This window comes from Sesamum indicum, linkage group LG11 (genome assembly GCF_000512975.1).
Source record: "Sesamum indicum cultivar Zhongzhi No. 13 linkage group LG11, S_indicum_v1.0, whole genome shotgun sequence".
Taxonomy (NCBI): Eukaryota; Viridiplantae; Streptophyta; class Magnoliopsida; order Lamiales; family Pedaliaceae; genus Sesamum; species Sesamum indicum.
The window spans coordinates 10,976,856-10,994,479 of record NC_026155.1 but is presented as its reverse complement, the minus strand read 5'-3'; the positions used below and the strand labels follow the sequence as shown (position 1 = coordinate 10,994,479).

The 17,624-nt window shown below is 34.3% G+C and overlaps 2 protein-coding genes across 2 annotated transcripts; both read right to left on the bottom strand.

Annotated features, from left to right (window-relative positions):
- LOC105173980 (protein SMAX1-LIKE 3-like) lies at positions 4,974-8,400 on the bottom strand. Its single transcript, XM_011095924.2, is given in 4 exon segments — positions 4,974-6,098; positions 6,255-6,471; positions 6,602-7,752; positions 7,754-8,400. Coding segments are annotated over 4 exon segments (2,553 nt in total). The 5' UTR covers positions 7,832-8,400; the 3' UTR covers positions 4,974-4,991.
- Positions 14,114-15,887, bottom strand: LOC105173979 (probable aspartyl protease At4g16563). Its single transcript, XM_011095923.2, has one exon. The coding sequence runs from the start codon at positions 15,810-15,812 to the stop codon at positions 14,448-14,450; it is 1,365 nt and encodes a 454-aa protein (XP_011094225.1). The 5' UTR covers positions 15,813-15,887; the 3' UTR covers positions 14,114-14,447.

The window sequence follows — 17,624 nt, the reverse complement described above, 5'->3', positions numbered from 1 at the left end:
ATGCCTTCAATCTTTTTTCTTAGAAAGTAATTTTTTAAGGGTAAAATGAACTTTTCAAACTCAAAAATAAAAGATTGAGAGGGGATTGAAGGTTTTAATATTTAAAGAAATAATTGATGTGGGGTGAATATTTCATGGATGATAACTATATTTAATCCTTAAACTTATTACGTGATTCTTTTTTCGCTATTATTTTATTTTTAGATATGCAACCAAATCAAATCACAACTTTTTAATTGGTAGCTAAACTTCTTATATTTGATTTGAGAATTTCGTACTTCTGTATAGTTTTTTTTAAAACCACTAGGAATTTATTCTTTTTGACATTCATAATGGTGGAATTTCATATTAAATTTCACAAGGAGAACTTTTTGAAAAAGTTGTGAAGTTCCTGTAGATTTCGATAAGTTTGTTATGTTTTGGGGTATTAGTATTAATTATTTTATTTAAAAAGAATATTATACATATAGTATATATATTACATAGAATACTGATTCGAGTTGAAATCTACATGACTTTCTTGATCAGTCGAATTGGTCCTCCAAGCGGTTCGAGGTCGCTACATCTCCCAAACTAGTGATTGGGCCCTGAGAAAAAAAGCAAATCGTTAGGCTTGTTGGAGTGGCCCCCAGGTAAGACCTTTCGATGTTTAAGTCAGTGTTTGGGTTAGATCTCGTGTAAGTAGGTCGCTGGCGAGCTGAAGCGACCTAAAAGTAAAGTGTAGTCAAGTGAACGTACCATTAATGCACTGATTATGGAGTATTTATAGGGAGAAGTTGGGGGTCTGGTTGGTCCAATGGACGTTTTCCACGTGTCTCGGGTTGCGACCCGATCCGGTCAAAAATGCACGGATCCTTCTGATAAAATTATAATTTTGTGCCCTTTCAAGGGTAAAACAGTCCTTTTCAGACAAATTGGGGTTTTCCACATCAAATACGATTAGATGCTTTATACTAACATCAAGTCAAAATATTTACGAGCGGTAAGTTTGAAATCTCGTAATTAAAATGTTTTGGGTTGGAGCACCAAGAATATGGGTGGATAGTTTATTTTAAGGCAAAATTATATTTTTTATCATGTAACTTTAGGTTGTTAGCAGTTTTGGTCCTACAACTTACTTAATTTACATATTTATTCATTTTTTTTTATGAATTTAGTCCTGAACATTTCATATTTGGTCACTTTTTTTGTTAAGTTTAGTCATGTGTTGACAATTTGGTCTCCTTCACATAGTAATAGATCTCATTTTTTTATTTTGTAACTATAGGTCGTTAGGACAAAAATTGTCAACACAGACTAAGTTTGTTAAAAAAGAACTAAATGTCGTTAGCAATTTATTGTTTCTTTATTTCCTTCGAATATATTCGTTAAATGAAAATATGTCCCGAGTTTAAATGTATTGCATAATGTAATAAATTGAATCTTGTAAAAAAAAAGAAAGAAAGAAAGAAAAAAAGTCCAAGTAATTACACAATTAATTTGTTTTTTAGTAATTAACAAAATACAATTATGGAAAAAAATTATAAATGTCTTACAGTTGCACCATTTATTCTGACTTCTAAATATGTTTATGTGCAACCATTTGAAGCAAATTATTAGCCGACAGCTGAGTGATCTTCAGCTTTTAATCCATAATTAAGCAATATTCATACATAGGAAAAGAATGTTGGAGAAGAATATGTATGTAATGTAATGAAACCCGCTTTTTCCACCTTTACAAACTGCATTTAATTCCCTAAACTCCCCAACTTTACTAAAAGTCGCGGGAGCGACAAATTCCCTACTTACACTTAGAGCCTTCATTTAAATATAATCGTCTTTTGACGATTCTAAAGTAACATCCTCTTTTTCCAAGGTTTAAAGATAGATTCTTAATTCTTTATCTATTTATGTTTTCCCCCTAAATATGTATTTTCCTTTTTCTAAAAAAAAATTAATAATGAATTTTTTATTGGGATTCTTGTTCTTCGACTTTATAGTTGGTTTACGAAAATTTTATTTTTTTTAGTGAATCGATTGTAATTACAATACAAATTTCAATTATTAATAATCAATATATATGTTGATATTAAAATTAAATACATATTACTAACAAATAATTACGATTACAAGAGATAAAATAATTATTATTAAAATAGAGTAATATTTATAAATTGGTGAATTTTAAACTCATAAAGTAGATAATTTGGTGAGCTAAACACGGCTGGTTGGGTTACGAAAAAATCAAAGGGAGGGAAAATGATTCTTTTGCAAAACACATTCACATACCATGAAAAGTAGTGCTTTCTTTTGTTAGGGAAGATTTTGCTTTTTATTTCCCTTTTTCTTTAATTATTATTATTATTTTTGAAGATCTTCCAAAGAAGAAAAAGTTGGTCCTCCTTTGCGCAACCGTTACGTTATGGATCACTCATATCGAAATTTTTTTATTTAAATTAATTTTGATGGAATCCAATTAATTATGGAGTAAGTATGATATATTTATCATGTGATTGATTAATATTTTTGAATTATACATCAATTACACAATAAGGACTCATTTGGTTCGTGTGATAAGATTAGGCGTGATAGGATTAGATGGGATGAAAAATTGAATGATTATTAATATCGGAGAAAGATGGGAGAAATAAGCGTCTGTTAATAATACTATCTTCCTCGCTGTTTCAATCATCTGTTAATAGCAAAAGAATCTCTTCAAAAGAATACAGAATTCATTGGATTTTGATCGGAGAAAGATGGAAGAAAAGGGTAGGATTACTTATACCAGTTAAATAGGCTTGATTCAAAATATTATACATACGGATTAATAAGACTGAATTCAGTATTAATATCGGACTCTAATAATACTAACAAAACGTGTGATTAGTCATGATAAATAATTTTACTATGCCTAATCACACAAATCAAATGGGACCTAAATATATTACACTTATTATATAATTGATTTAAATTCGATAAAATCCGAACTCGATTTCAAAAAATTCTTAACCAAATTATTTCCCATTCATATCTTAATCTATCTTTTGTAGGGGTCTCCGACATTTATTCTCCTAAATAATTATGCTAAGTATAAATATATATATATATATATGTATATCTCGAGGGCATAATTCGGACATTATTCCTCAACGATTTCATTGGTTACTGACCAATTAAACGATATACGCAATAATCCGACAATTTTATATATTGAGCACATTGATAAGAAAAGAGGATTATTCTCAGGAGATTCTTATAATTAATCTGCCTGATTTTTGGAACAATCAAAGTTTTTTATCTGATAAAATCTATGTGGGTTCAATATAGATGGACAGTTGAAATTATCCAAAACTTTTTTATTTTTTAAAACCTATAATTAAGAGAGTGTTTTCAATTGTTTATGATAAGTGTTCATCATTTTTTGCTAATAATAAGTTGAAAATAGTGATTTTAATTTACAACTTCTACTTTTGAACCGTTTAGATTAAGTTGATTTAAACTAAAAATTATAAGCATCGTCGCTACCAATTTTTACAACTTATTGATAAAATTATAATTATTAAGTCGTTTTATAAATCAAACGCTCCAATTTCACCTTTCTCACTTTTCGAATTTGTATTCAAATATTTTCAAGATTTACTATTGTTTAATTTACAACATTATTTATGATTTTTTCTCTAGCCCGAAAGCAAAAGCTATTGCAAACACTCCTCAAAATAACAAAAAAGATTGACCAATTGATGAATTAAGTTCAATAGCAAATTCATGCACATATGCATCTATAGAAGCTTTATTGCAATCTTCATTTTTATATTTATAGATGTTTGCCATTTTAGTCCTTGAAAAAATAAAATTTATGATTTGTAATGTTTGTATGGTACATATATATGTTAACATATATCTTTTATGAGACTATATAGATAGTCTGTCGTAGAATGTTTCTCACTGGATTGAGCTGTTAGATTCTCCAGACAGAATAATTGCAATGATTATAAATGAGAATAATCAATTTTCCAAAAAGGCATTTAATGTATGTGCCAATCTAATTAATTAAATTCTTAAATAATACGGGTTTAGTTGTATATATAATTATGTCTTTTCCAGTGGGTTTGCATGCAAATTATACAACTTCATTTGTTTAACAAAAAAACGCTCTCAATTTCTTTTTTTCTTTTTACTGTTTCACTTTTAAAAAAATGGACCTTTTTTTTTTCTTCAATGTATTTACTTTTACTTTTTTACTAAACGAAAGAACAGAGTTGATGTTGAAACTTAAATTGTTGGGAATGGGAAGACTTGAATTCTTTTCTTTCTGACCTCGTAAAAACTAAAAGAGTTAAATCAAGTTATTTTTAGCTTTAATTTTTGCTTTTTCTCTTTACCTATATATATGTTAGCTCTTTTTATTTTTGTCATGCTCACGGCTTTTGAAAGCGTAAAGGAGGAAAATTTTTGCCCGAATCAGATTTGGTCGAATCGAATCAATTATAGAGTAAGTGTATCACACTTGCCACTTTCTCTAAATTGTACACCAATCACACATCAAATCTGTTGCATTTGTCATGTTTCAAGTTCGGCTGAGTGGAGTCCAAACTAAAATTTTTCGTAAAAGGCCACTTAAATTCAGACATCCTCGATATCCACGATCGTAAAATGAGTTTTCTTTGTGTGTGTGTGTGTGCGATTTCAAATATTTAGGCAATATTTACTTTGTCTCTACAAATTAATATTCAGAAAAGCTACAAAACTAGTTCTGTGTGGGACTAATTGCTTATTTAGGTATGAAAGCACATTTTCATATTTCAAATACACATTGCTTGCTTGAATTATGTGTTCATATAAATATGACATCCGCGATTAAATGACATCATTCTGATTGAACTGTTTATACACAATCTATTTGAGTTTCCATGACATGATTTCATTTGTACTAAAAAACACAAGGAGAAAAGTGGAGAAATTAAAAGAATGTTCTAGTTTTGTTTTCTACAAGAAGAAAGATAATTACAACTCTACGAGTCCTGAATTTTGAAGACTACACACCTATCAACATTTTCAAGAATCCCTAACTCATCAACGTCGGACTGTTTCTCAACATCGTCATCATCGAAGCAAATATTCAAATCCAACGGAACACAATGCCCCGTCTCTTCTTGATCATCTCCCGTTTTCTGCTTAGATGTAGGAGAACTGGCCCTGGACCTGCAGGACCTAAATCTCTCACAGCTCAAAACAACAATGGCGTCACAAAAACTAACTTCTTGATCACCATTTCCACATCTTATTCTTCCTCTCTCAATTGCCCTTTTCACGCCCATTTGCGACCGGTAATCCGCTTGCTCCAAATCTTCCACCAAGAACACACGGTGCGGATTGGCCGACACTTCTTGGGCCAATCTCTCGATGTAGCTGCTGCAGCTCTCTTCATCTCTCCCTCTTTTGTTCCGGCAATCCTCCGACGAATTATCCGACCTTGTGGATGGTACGAAGCTGCTTATCCCGATTGCTACCAAGTTGGAATAGGAGCCAAACACGACTTTAGCCAATTCTCTTGAGATCTTCTCTTTGGCTCGTGCGTCAGGGCCAAGAAAGAACAGCCACGTTTCTTCCTTGACATCCGTGTAACCATTCCCTCTTAGGTTGTCTTTTCGTCTTAACATTCCGGACCTGGATTGAAGAATCGTGCCAGCAATTTCAGGGATGATTTCTCTCTGCCATGGAACCTTTCTCTCTAATGCATTGCATAGGGTGTTGAGGTTTTGAGCGTTGAATTCTTTCAACTTTTGTGTGTGAGTTCCCGTGTCCATGATGTCGCTTGAGGAAGGAGAATTCGGGTTAGACGAAAACGAGGCGAGTTTTAAGTCTCCATTCTCCTGTGTGCGTATAAAGTTGGAGGCCCGCCAACCCTGGTTTTCTTTCAATGCCGATCCGGACAACGGGAAATGGAATTGACGTATATTAGGGTTCTGTTGGTCAAATGAAAAGCAAGAAGTAGATGAAGAATTAGGTGATGCAGAAGAGAATGTTAGGGTTCTTTCCAGTACTGGTCTAACTTGTCTGTGTGCTGAATAACAGTATGAATTCCATTTCTTGCAGAGTTGTCTGATTGCGTCACTGTTCTGGAATTCAAAAGCATCATAAAACGGCACTGTTAATTTTTTGAACCCATCACAACTGTCAAGCGAAAGGGGAAAAGATAACACTGATAAAGAGAAAAAAAAGTAAGAATCTCCAGAAAATAAAAGCCAGGATCATAAGTTAGATAAAATAATGACCTGATCATGATTACAAAGTCTTCTGCTTTCATCCTTAAGCCAAGGAGGCAGCTGGCTTGACAATGTGGGCTCATTAGTGTTGCAACCATTTGTTCGTAAGTTTCGAGCTTCGTCGTCGAAATTTGATGAACAATCTGCGCAGCAAGTGAGCTTTACCTCTCCATTTGTAAGCAGTAGCTGACAGGATCCATCTTCCTCTCTTCTATGTCTACCTTCACTGTGTTCACAGATTGAACAAAAACAAGCAAACACATTGAAATTAATATACACTTAATCTGAATTAAGCAGTAATCTGCACAGAAACACAAAAATCGAGAACTAGTTAAACATAAAACATGCATATATACCTTTGAGAAATAAGGCTCAAGCTCAAACTATCGGCAGGAATGGTAACAGGATGCAAACCCCAGACGGTTTCAAGTGAATGGTAGCCAGTTCTGCACCTCATGTAAGTCTGGAAAGTAGCAATTCCCATGAGCCAAAACCTTCCAACCTCTCCAATCCCACAAACTAATCTGCCGAGCTCCATTATCATGTGCTCCACAGAACAGTAGTAGCTTCTCTCTTGTTCTAAGTTAACCCTATATTCACTGATCCAGTTCAGGTCTCCTAAGTACAAAACAACCCCTTTTCCCACAAGACTCTTTACAAGACAGGTTAGTTCTCCCATCTTCTGTTCAACTAATTCCCTTTGGAGATTGCAGAAAGAATAAAGTGGTGGGATACTTATGAATTTTACTTCTCTCAACTCTTCAGGAACCCCTCCTTTGTCGACCCTATCCATCAACTCTTTAACTCTAGTCTCAATGTTAGAAATGCACTCACCTACTATCACAAGACTCTTTCTTTTTCTGCTCATCAATAGACTTCGTATTATGATTCCGACATCATCGTTTTTGACTGGTTTTTCTGATGTAGAAGGCTTGGTTGTTTTTCTTTCGTTTTGGGTGGGTGGAGGAGAGGAGGGCTGCAGAGACAGAAGCCTGTTTTCTTTGGACTTATTCTCAGGAGGAGAAAGATCAGGAGAACTCTGAGAGCATAACTCCAAAGAAACAGCTTTCTCCACATTGCTTTTCACTTGAGTACTTGAAAAACCAGCTTCCCTCATTACTCTACTCACACTAGGATCGTCCAAAATAGAAATTATCAGCTGCTCGAGCTCGATTTTCACAGCCAAGAGCGGCTGCTGCTGATTTTCAATAGAGCCGCGCCGTTGGTGGGCTTGAGCGCGCTTGAAGGCCGCCACAAGCGCGTTCGAGATGGATGGAATCTGGGAATGATGGCCTAAAATGGGGCTGGACGAGGAAGCCGGGAGCCGGTTAAGCGCCACGTTGAAGCAAAGCTCAAGGGCCTTGCACTGGAGAGGGTGGGAGTGTGACTGCAGGCAGGCGACCCGAAGCAAACCGGAGGAAGCCGCCAGCATGGTGCTGGCTACGTGAAGAGGCGTCACCTGTGCATGGCCCCGGCGCTTGGCCAGCGCCACCGCGCGCCGGGCCGCCCCCCCCCGCCTGTTTAACCACTGCCGCGGCATCAGCAGTGAGAGCTTGCTGCACTGCACAATTTCCTCCTGCTCTCATTTCCTACTCTTAATCTTTTCTTTTCTTGTACTGATTATTCTCAGCCAAAACAGTAACGAAAAGGAGGCTGAAAAGGGTAAAAAGGCTAAGGAAAATCTCGGGGAGATGTTCGTTTCATGACTCTATTGCGAGGAACAGAGGAAACAATGACACAAACGCAAAAACAGTAATCAGAAAACATGTAATAATAACAATCAGAAACAAAAGAACAAAACCCTTTGTTGAATGAAGTAATTGTATTAATCAAAGATCAGCAACTCGTATGAGGATGTGATGGAAGAGATGAATGAAATATAAGGGAGATGAGTGTGTGTATGTGTGGGAGGGGTTCTTTTCTTGTAGATGAGGTAAAATTTGGGGTCCAAAGTCGAATTTGCAGTGGAAAGTGGAATGCATGTGCTGACAATGAGGAGGAGGAATTGCAATCTGCAGCAGTACCAAAGACAGGCAAATCAGCTTTACTCTCTTTCATACCAATATCCATAATAATTGGCAACATTACACTTTTAGCCCTATTGATCATGGAGTTGACACATTTAATCCCAAATCTTTTGAGATTACAAATTTAATTCCAAAATTAAGAATTTTAAATATAAATGAAGTTTTTCACAAAAAAAAAAAAAAAAAACTAATGACACAGACACGTGATGTGCATATTAGTGCAATTCTTTGAAGGGAAACGTAAAGCTAAATATATAATTTCAGAAAATATAAAATTAAATGAATCGATCCTAATTTACGAGAATTAGCCCATAATAATTTGATTCAAAGATATATGGGATGTGGTGGTAGTGGTAGTGATAGTGGTAGTGGTGGTGGTAGTGGGACTCTACCTTTCATGCAATTCATATTGATTAATTTAATTAATTATTGGGCAAAGGCATAGAAGTATGAAGCTGCAGCCCAGATATGAATCACATCTACCTCTTTCTATGTAAAAGCATATCATGTAGTAGTATTCTTCTTTTATATTTTTTTTTTCTAAAGTCCCAAGTGGTCATTTAATATATATATATATATACATAGTTTACTCATTAATTAATAACCTCAATTGGAGCAAAAGAGACCTAAATTATACCATCACTGCATCTCCAGCACACACCAAACTAAATCCTGTTATCATGAATTATTTCAGAGAGAGACGCGTGTGTGCATATATATATATATATATATATAAGTTCATAAGTGGATTTATATATAAAATAATTAGAAATAATAATGGATGAGTTGGAGAAGAAATAAGGGGGGGAAGAGGGAGGGAGAAGGGTGGAGGTTCACGGAATACGAGGAGCTGAAAAGGTGAGGAAGGAGTGGGGGCTGTCTGTTTGAAGGAATCGGGAACTGTGTACGATTTTCTTCGAAAACTCAAACCCAAAGGAATAAAGAGCCTCTCCATGTAGTTAAAGATGTTAGCTTTCTTTCTATGCATGTAACATCCATTTATACATATGTGTACATATGCTTCCTTCAATTACTTTATGCCTTGCATGGGGATTATGAACTTCGCCCCAACATTCTCTCTCTCTCTCTCTCTAGAAAATAAAATAATTTATTTTCATTTTACCGCATCCCCCATGATATTAAACTGAACTATTTTTAAAATTAATTCGTAAAATTTAAAACTTCATACATAACACAATTATCAATAATACTGTAAAATATTAAATTCCAGAGAATAATTAATTAATAACTTATTATTATGTACTTTTATTATGAACAGACATTTAGTTCCTTTACGCAGAGAAAATAATTAACTGTTCATGATTATAACCTAATTCATCTTTTCTATCGTGTCTTCAACTGTTTGTATCCGATATATATAAATTCTTACCTAATTATTCTATCTTGAAATTACAATAATTTTTATGTTCTACACATATATATAATCTTTAAAAATTTAGCTTTCTTCAAGATATATCGTTCGCATGCATGTATAAAATTAAGATAGTATTTAGAATCGGAGAATACTTTGAGAGAAATTATAAATATATGTATATACATGTGTATTTTTGTTGGTTGGAATCCCAAAAATAAAAAATCCAGCTTTGATATTTTGTAAGTAAATAAATAGGTGTATGTTGGTTGAAAGAGGGTATTGGTGAGTCTGAGTCAAAAAGCTTAGAAGACCTAAAAAGACATACCAAATAATTTGAAGGCAAAGTTTTGTACACAAGACTAGAAAAAGCAGTGTTTGAACAAAAAGAAAGGAATAAATATTTACTTCTTTATTACATATACCTTAAACTATTATACCCATACCTTTCTCGTCCCATAACGGTAAACCTTGTTCCAATAGGGTAACTGTTCAAGAACCCACCCTGTATATATATCTATCTGTACACGTATGTAGCTGTTTGGTTATGTGTTCTTTCTTTTGGGGAAATCAGGATTTTTTATTTTTTTATTTTTTTAAATCAAGCGGTCTCGATGATTCCCATCACTAATTGGATCTGCATTTTAGTAACACTCAGGAATTAATTTTCCCCCCCTCTGTTTGTTACTGTATTTTCGTCTTCTTAATTTCCTTATCATTTCAAGTTCAATTAGTAATATGACAAATGTTATTCTACTGATCGGTCACTCTCCTTATTCTGTAAGTCAGATGAATGAAAAATATCCTTTTATATTAAAAAAACATTCATATAGGAATGCCAACGAGCTGAGCTCAGCCAAAAATTCAGACTCAAACGTCCTATTTTGATGTTACGAGCCGAGTGATCCATTAGGAGGTGATTTTTTTTAATAAAACAAAATTGTTATAAATACATATATGTGAGTGTAGTTTTGGAAAATAAAGTATTTTAGGAATATGTAAAAGGGGTTTAGGTGTATGTGTAAGAGTATAATCCCCACTAATTAATTTTTGTTATCTTTATCCTTAATAAAGTAAAGCAAAAGCAGCAAGCAATTAAAGTGATGTGTAGCATATATATGTACTCAAAAAGGACACCCCATTTTATGCTTTTTGAGCTTCAAATACGTATCTCTGCTCCCGCCCCCGCCCCCTACGCGTTTACACATCTCATCACTAATCAAAATTCAACACCCATATTTTTCTTTAAAAAAATAAAAAATAAAAATAGTGTTTGAATTGATAATATATATTTTTTAAAAATAATTGATGAAGAATTAAGCAAAAATGACGTGTTCATTGTCGAATCATATAATATGTATATACAAAAATTTAAATTTGTTGTTCAACACAATAAATAAATAATGTAGAATATTATAAGGAAGAGACGATGGATGAGTTTGGAGAAAAGATAAAGTTGGTGTAATTTTGAGAGGACGTGGACAGGCTGCTTGTTAATGCAAAGGTGATGGAATTACGTACCACACACACACTTAACTCAAAAGTTGTGATTTATTTATTTATGGTTTCTTATTGTGGGTGCACATTCACATGCATCTCATTTCTCTTACTCATCATCATTGCATTACATACATATCAAAATTCTCCCACTTTTGCCCTAAAATCATCTCTACTTCAGGGAATGTTCTCTCTGTCTCCCATTTTCCTTCCTTAATTTCTCTCTTTTCTTTTCCTGGAAACTAGGGATTATGCTGACTAAAATGGGTCGGACCCATTGAGCTGCTGGATCACGTACGTACTTACATACGCGTAAGAACTCAGTCCATTTTATACTGGGCTAGTTTTGGGTGGAACCTTTGAGCCTGATTCTGCAAACCTCCCGTAGCAGAATTGGGTCCATTTTATAGTTGGGCCGGTTGGGGAACCCGGAAGCCCTGCCACCCTCTCGCCGCTCACCCACTCTTTATAAATTGGGAGGAAAAAGTTGTGGGGTTGAATGCAACAACCTTAAAAAATTCTAATTTCGATTGGATTTCATCGAATCTAAATAAAAATTATACGACAAGTGTAATAGAGTTATTATGTAATGGATGTACAATTCAAATAAATTGATCAATCACATATCGAGTATAAATACTTGATCTATGAATTTGATTCGACCAAAGCTAGTTCAAATAAGAATTTTTCAAAAAAAGACATCAAGACGCAAGACTTTTCTTAAGCCCCGTTAACAAAAATAAGGTATCGCAACTCTTTGTATTTGACAAATAAATCGGAGATAATGAGCTTCTTTTTAAAAGTTTATGGGATTTTGCCATTTTGAAAAGATTAATTAATCCAATTGAGGGCATGCATGATCTTTCCAAGAAGGGGGAAAAAGAGAGAAAATTATTAATTGATTGATTGAACCGATGTCACTCTTCTTTTTAAAAATTTAATTATTCGAATTTTTCTTTAAAAAAAAAAGAAAAAGAGAGATAAAAAAAAAAAAAAGCATGTACATGCAAGAATCTTGAAATAAAAAACAAAATTTGCAAAGAAGCCCATTAAAAAGACGAAAAGATTCAGTCCCAGAATATATTGCCGGAAGTTGAAGAAATCAAGAAATGGAGGTGGTTTACGCACCGACCAGGGTTCATCCTCTTCTGGCAATAATATATATATATATATACATATATTTATATATCATCATACGCCACTAATTAACTCCGCTGCCCGTGACGGTAGCTTCTTTTATCTATACATTACACTTTGTATTTAAATATTTTTTAGAAACTAAATTGAAAATTGGATAATTAAGTTAAAATTGTTGGACAGAAAAGAAATGGATGTTAGTGATAAAGAATGTCAGAAACATAAAGATGAAAGATATTTAAATAATATAAAAACTTGAATTTGGAAACCAAAAGAGAGAAAATTAGGGAAAAGAAAACTATGTGACATGCTACAAATAACAAAACATTACTTAACATATCAAAAACACTAAAATAGCCCTCTTTAGTTATATATGATAATAATACATAGGTAGTATTTAAAGCACACATAATTTAATTCGACAATAAATATGACTCTAATTAAATAAAATTGTGCGCACTAGTACATAATATATGGATACGGACATGATACAACACAATCAAAGTATATAAATTTTTTTAAAAAATTAGAACACGACACAGTATTAACACTTCTATATATATTATAACTTTTCTTTACATATTTTCTAATTTCTCGTAAACTTAAAATATGAAATATGAAAAATATCAAAATAAAACATAAAATAATAATGTTGTATATCTGAATACATGGCCTCAAAACTCAAAAGTATTCATAAACATTCTAAACATGTCAAACACACAAAAAAGCTTGCCTGACACAATGCCTTTTTTACTTTATTTTTGTGAACATAGTGAATACCATGTCCAAGGATGTCCAAATAGTATTTATGTCTGACATAGCACCGAATGATTTTTTGAAGTGATCGTACATTATAGCTTACTATTACTAAATATATATAAATCTATGCATGAAATTATTCATACAAAAATTAGTAGGAGTATTTCAAAATTCTAATTTAAATCAGTTATATAAAATGAATTACATGGCAAATATAACGTGATGACTGCAAAATTGAAGAAAAAATACCAATCATGTTACAAGCACAATTACAGTGGGCGTGTACTTGGTCCAATTTAATTAAATGTAATTTTTTAAACAAGAAATTGAAGATGAGTACTATAACCGTAAATGATAGAGTAAGAGCAAGAGCATGAGCATGAGCATGTGCATTGCCCATTTGTCCTTTGTTTTCACTGGTCAAATTCCGTCACATGAGTACTCCCTCCCTATCTTGCGCATCACTGTGTGTGAGGTTTCTCACCATTTATTTACAACACCACAGGCTTTCTGTCGCCCTCTCTCTCTCTAGTAATCTTCCTCGAAGCTCCCCATCTGCATGTTACCCTGTCACATCACGCCTATGCTTCTCTGGAGAACATATGCTCAAATTAATTAAGAAAATCACTCACCACTTTACTTTTTTAAATTAAAGTCTTTTTTTTTTTTTGGGAGAAAATTATGCGTTGACATTGCAATAAAAAATAAAATATTAGTCAGTTTAAGTAAAGCAGTGTTAGGAGTTCTCAGTTTTCTGCTATATATCATTAGTGATGATAAAATATAGTTTTAATTATATATTTTATTATAATTGTTGAATTATCTTGTCTCTTGTGAAAATTTTATAGACGATTCTTTTGTGATCAATCAGTGGTTGATGATGACGATTTTTGTGGTTTAGATGAGCGTATCAAAATTGGAAGAAGAATTGCAATAGTCGGGGCAAGATGCGATGAGACAATAGCATTGTTGTCTTTCTTGCAAACAAAAGGAGGAGTTGTGCATCAGAAAACACAGGGTACTTAGATTCAACAAATGAATCATTACATTCTTTTATTATCTAATTAATCTGCAAATAAAGAAACGGGGTAATAATTATTCATTGTAAGAAATACTAATCAGGAAAAGGAAGATACACATTACAACAAGAACAACTACTACATCATCATCATCATGAATGAAAATACTTAGGTTGTTAAAGTCACAACTCATAACATTAATAATTCTTACCTAAACTACAAATTAATAACACCACCAGCTCCTCGGTCATCACTTGTCGTTTTCCTGCTGCTGTCTCCACGACTCTATTTTCCATTTTTAATATTTATTTTTCAAGATTTTTGTCCACGTTCGGACCGAATTTCATTATTATTACTAAAAAGAAAAAGGAGGGGTTAAAATCATTTAACCTCATTTGCACAGTTGTTTCTGGAATCCAAGTCTCTCGTTTTCTAGATCATACTCCAAGTAGAAATTCTGCTGCTGATAATTACCCAAAATTATTGCAGGGCCCGGCCCGACTCCGCCTTCGGCTGCGCTGTTCGTCACTATAGTCATGCAAATTACTGAATCATCCAAGAACGAGAAGTAATCCCCCAATGGTAAAACCATTTCTGCGCCGCCTTTGAAATGGAAGCTTAATTGGGGTAAAGTTAATGAGTTTTCCCCTGAAATGTTGAAACACGGCCGCAGGCCCGATTGGTTTTCGACTTCAGTGGCTCTGCTGTAATTTTTCCCGACTTGCTTCTCGAATTGTTGCGCCACTAATTCGAACACCGGGTTCTCCATGAAGGTGAAGGTGGTGCCGGAATCCACTATCGTCCCTCCGTTTCCGTCGGAATCAGCCACCAGGAATTTGTACGGGGCCCTCACATTGACCCCGCCCACCGTGATTTTCCGTAGCGTCACGTAGTAATAATCTTGATAGGCGGGATTGGAGGAAGTTGGGTTTTTCCGGAAAGGAGTATAGTTGGTTGCGCTGCCTTTGCCGGCGCCGCCGCCGCTGACCAGAATTAGATCACTGCTTACCGGCGTGTCGTCGAACCGGTGGGAGACCAGACAATAGGAGAATCTCTTGAGCCCCATCTGAGCCGGCAATGACTCCGGGCCACGCCCGAATCCGGCAATGCCAGAGGGCTGCCTGGAAGAGAAAATGGAGCAACCAACGACGAAATTGTTCACTGATTTTTCAGGGAAGATTAGAGTTTCAGATAGTAGTAACCCAGTAGTTGACCCGGACCCATATTGAATTATGTACGGCGGACAAAATTCAGTGCAGGTAGTTGAATTTCCCCCACAGTCCTTGCACTGTACACCGGGGAAAACCCATCTGCATTTCGGGTTTTTGCACCCGACAATCCTGGAAGAAGATGATGATCTGGGTATAAAAGTGGAGATATTTGACGGGTTCACGCTTACGAAATTGCAGGAACTGCAGGTGTACCGTTGTGTGCATGGGAACCAGACAAGGCTGCTACCAGTGTCCATGACAAACGATAAGGTCTGCGGCGGCGTTCCCAAGCTGAGAGAGATGGAATAGCCGCCGTAGCCACGGGGAAAGAGCGGCACTTTGGTGTCGGAAATGTTGGTCTTGGGGTGTTTGAGAAGGTGGGCTCTGGTGGTTGATGCGGTGGCGAAGTGGTTGAGCCTCTGCCATGGATTGGAAAGCGGCGGTGCGAAGGCGGCAGGTGAGAGGGATAAGGTGGTAGTGTAGGCCGAAGAAAGGTAGAAAAGAGGAATTAAAGAGAATAGGAGGAGAAGAGAAAGGGAAGGCATTGGAATTTGGGAATGGGAAAGTGGTGAGTGGATGTGAGAAGGGCTGCCCTTTTTATCTGTACTTGGATTTTTTCATGTGGTGCTACTTTGGCATACGCCTTTTGTACTTTTTGGCACAAACATCTTTTGTGAAATTTTTAAATAAAGTTCCATCACAAATTGAGTCCTATACATTTATTTTGTAATTGATTATTTTTTTAAATTATACATCAATCACATTATAAGCACAATATATTTACCATGTAATGGCGATTGAATCAAATTTGAATAAAAATTTTCCTTAAATTTGATTAAAATTGATTATTATTTTTTAAATGATTAATATATAATTAAATCAATTTCAATCAAACTAATCTCAAATAAGTATTAATTATTTTTTGGTACTTTGCAAGAATATGATACCTTTAAAAAAAATAGCAATGTTATTGGCGAACGATATATGAAAAGTACATCAAGAAAAAATAGAAAGTAATATTTAAATGACCTATAATATCGGGACATACTCTGAAATTGAATCATAATAATAAATATATTCGTGGTTGTTTAATTTATATTTATAATAAAAAGCAAGGAGAAGAGTAGAGAAAAGAAGAGACATGATGAATGGTATGGAGCTACTTTAATCATGATCTACTTATTGGACATGGAAAGTTTGTTTGGGGCCTATGATTTTTGGGTAATGGAAAGTATAGCATTTAAGTTTTGGAAAAAGGTTGTGGAGTTGAGTAGTTGGGGTTGGGGGCTGGCTAGTGGCTTCTACCCACTATTGTCTTGCCTGCATTTACAATTCCAATACATAGTCTGATGGCGGTGCGAGTTTGAGGCCGTTATAGTGCATGGTAGATGACAAAGGGAAAAGGTCGAATCGGAGCCCACTTAGCCGTTGGGCGATTCAAATGTGTACGTTGCGATTTTGGCAAATGGAATTTCAATTCGTCAACCCTCCAAATCATCGCTGCCTTCTTCCAACAAACTACACACTACTGCTAAGTCAATATGAAGTAATTTCAATTGTGTTGGCACGTTACCCTTTCCACAAAAACGTCATTCACACGTAAATTGCACTCATTTCTGAATCTACGCAAATCAGTATAATTATTTCTCTAGCACATCATTATTGAACATATCAAATCAACATGCTTCATATGTAAATACTTCCATTTTAGTACTTTATTGTGGAGAATTCTATTTTCAAGTTTCATGTGATAGGTGATATATATATGTACAAATACGTGATAAATATTATTTAGTAAATTATAATAATCTTTTCTAAAGTTTGGCAAATTATAAATATTCTCTCATTGTTTTAAAAATTACCAATACATCCTAATTTTAACATCTAACAATTGGTTCATTTTGTTAGTTTTCATTAGGTTTTCATCCATTTTCAGTGATAAACTGACTAAATGCTCTTGTAGACTAAAATTTATAATTTTATTTATATTTACCGACTAAGTGCATAATTCTTTTAATTTTTTTCATTCACTCTATCCAATTTTTCTATAAATTTTTATTTTAAAAAAACGATAATGACATAATTGACAATTTCATACCTCCATCCAAAAATTATATAATTTCAGCAAATATTAGAGGGGTATTTGTAATTTTTCGAATAATAATGGGGTATTCATAATTATAACAACCCTCATGAGAAGTCGTTGTAATCTACCCATACTTTTTTGCATTCTTTATCTAAATCACACACACACACACACATATATAATCTAGTGGATTTCATTAATCAAAAGACAAGAGTTCAAGGAATTTAGGTCCCTTATCACAAAAAAAAAAAATCATCTATCGAGTCGAGAA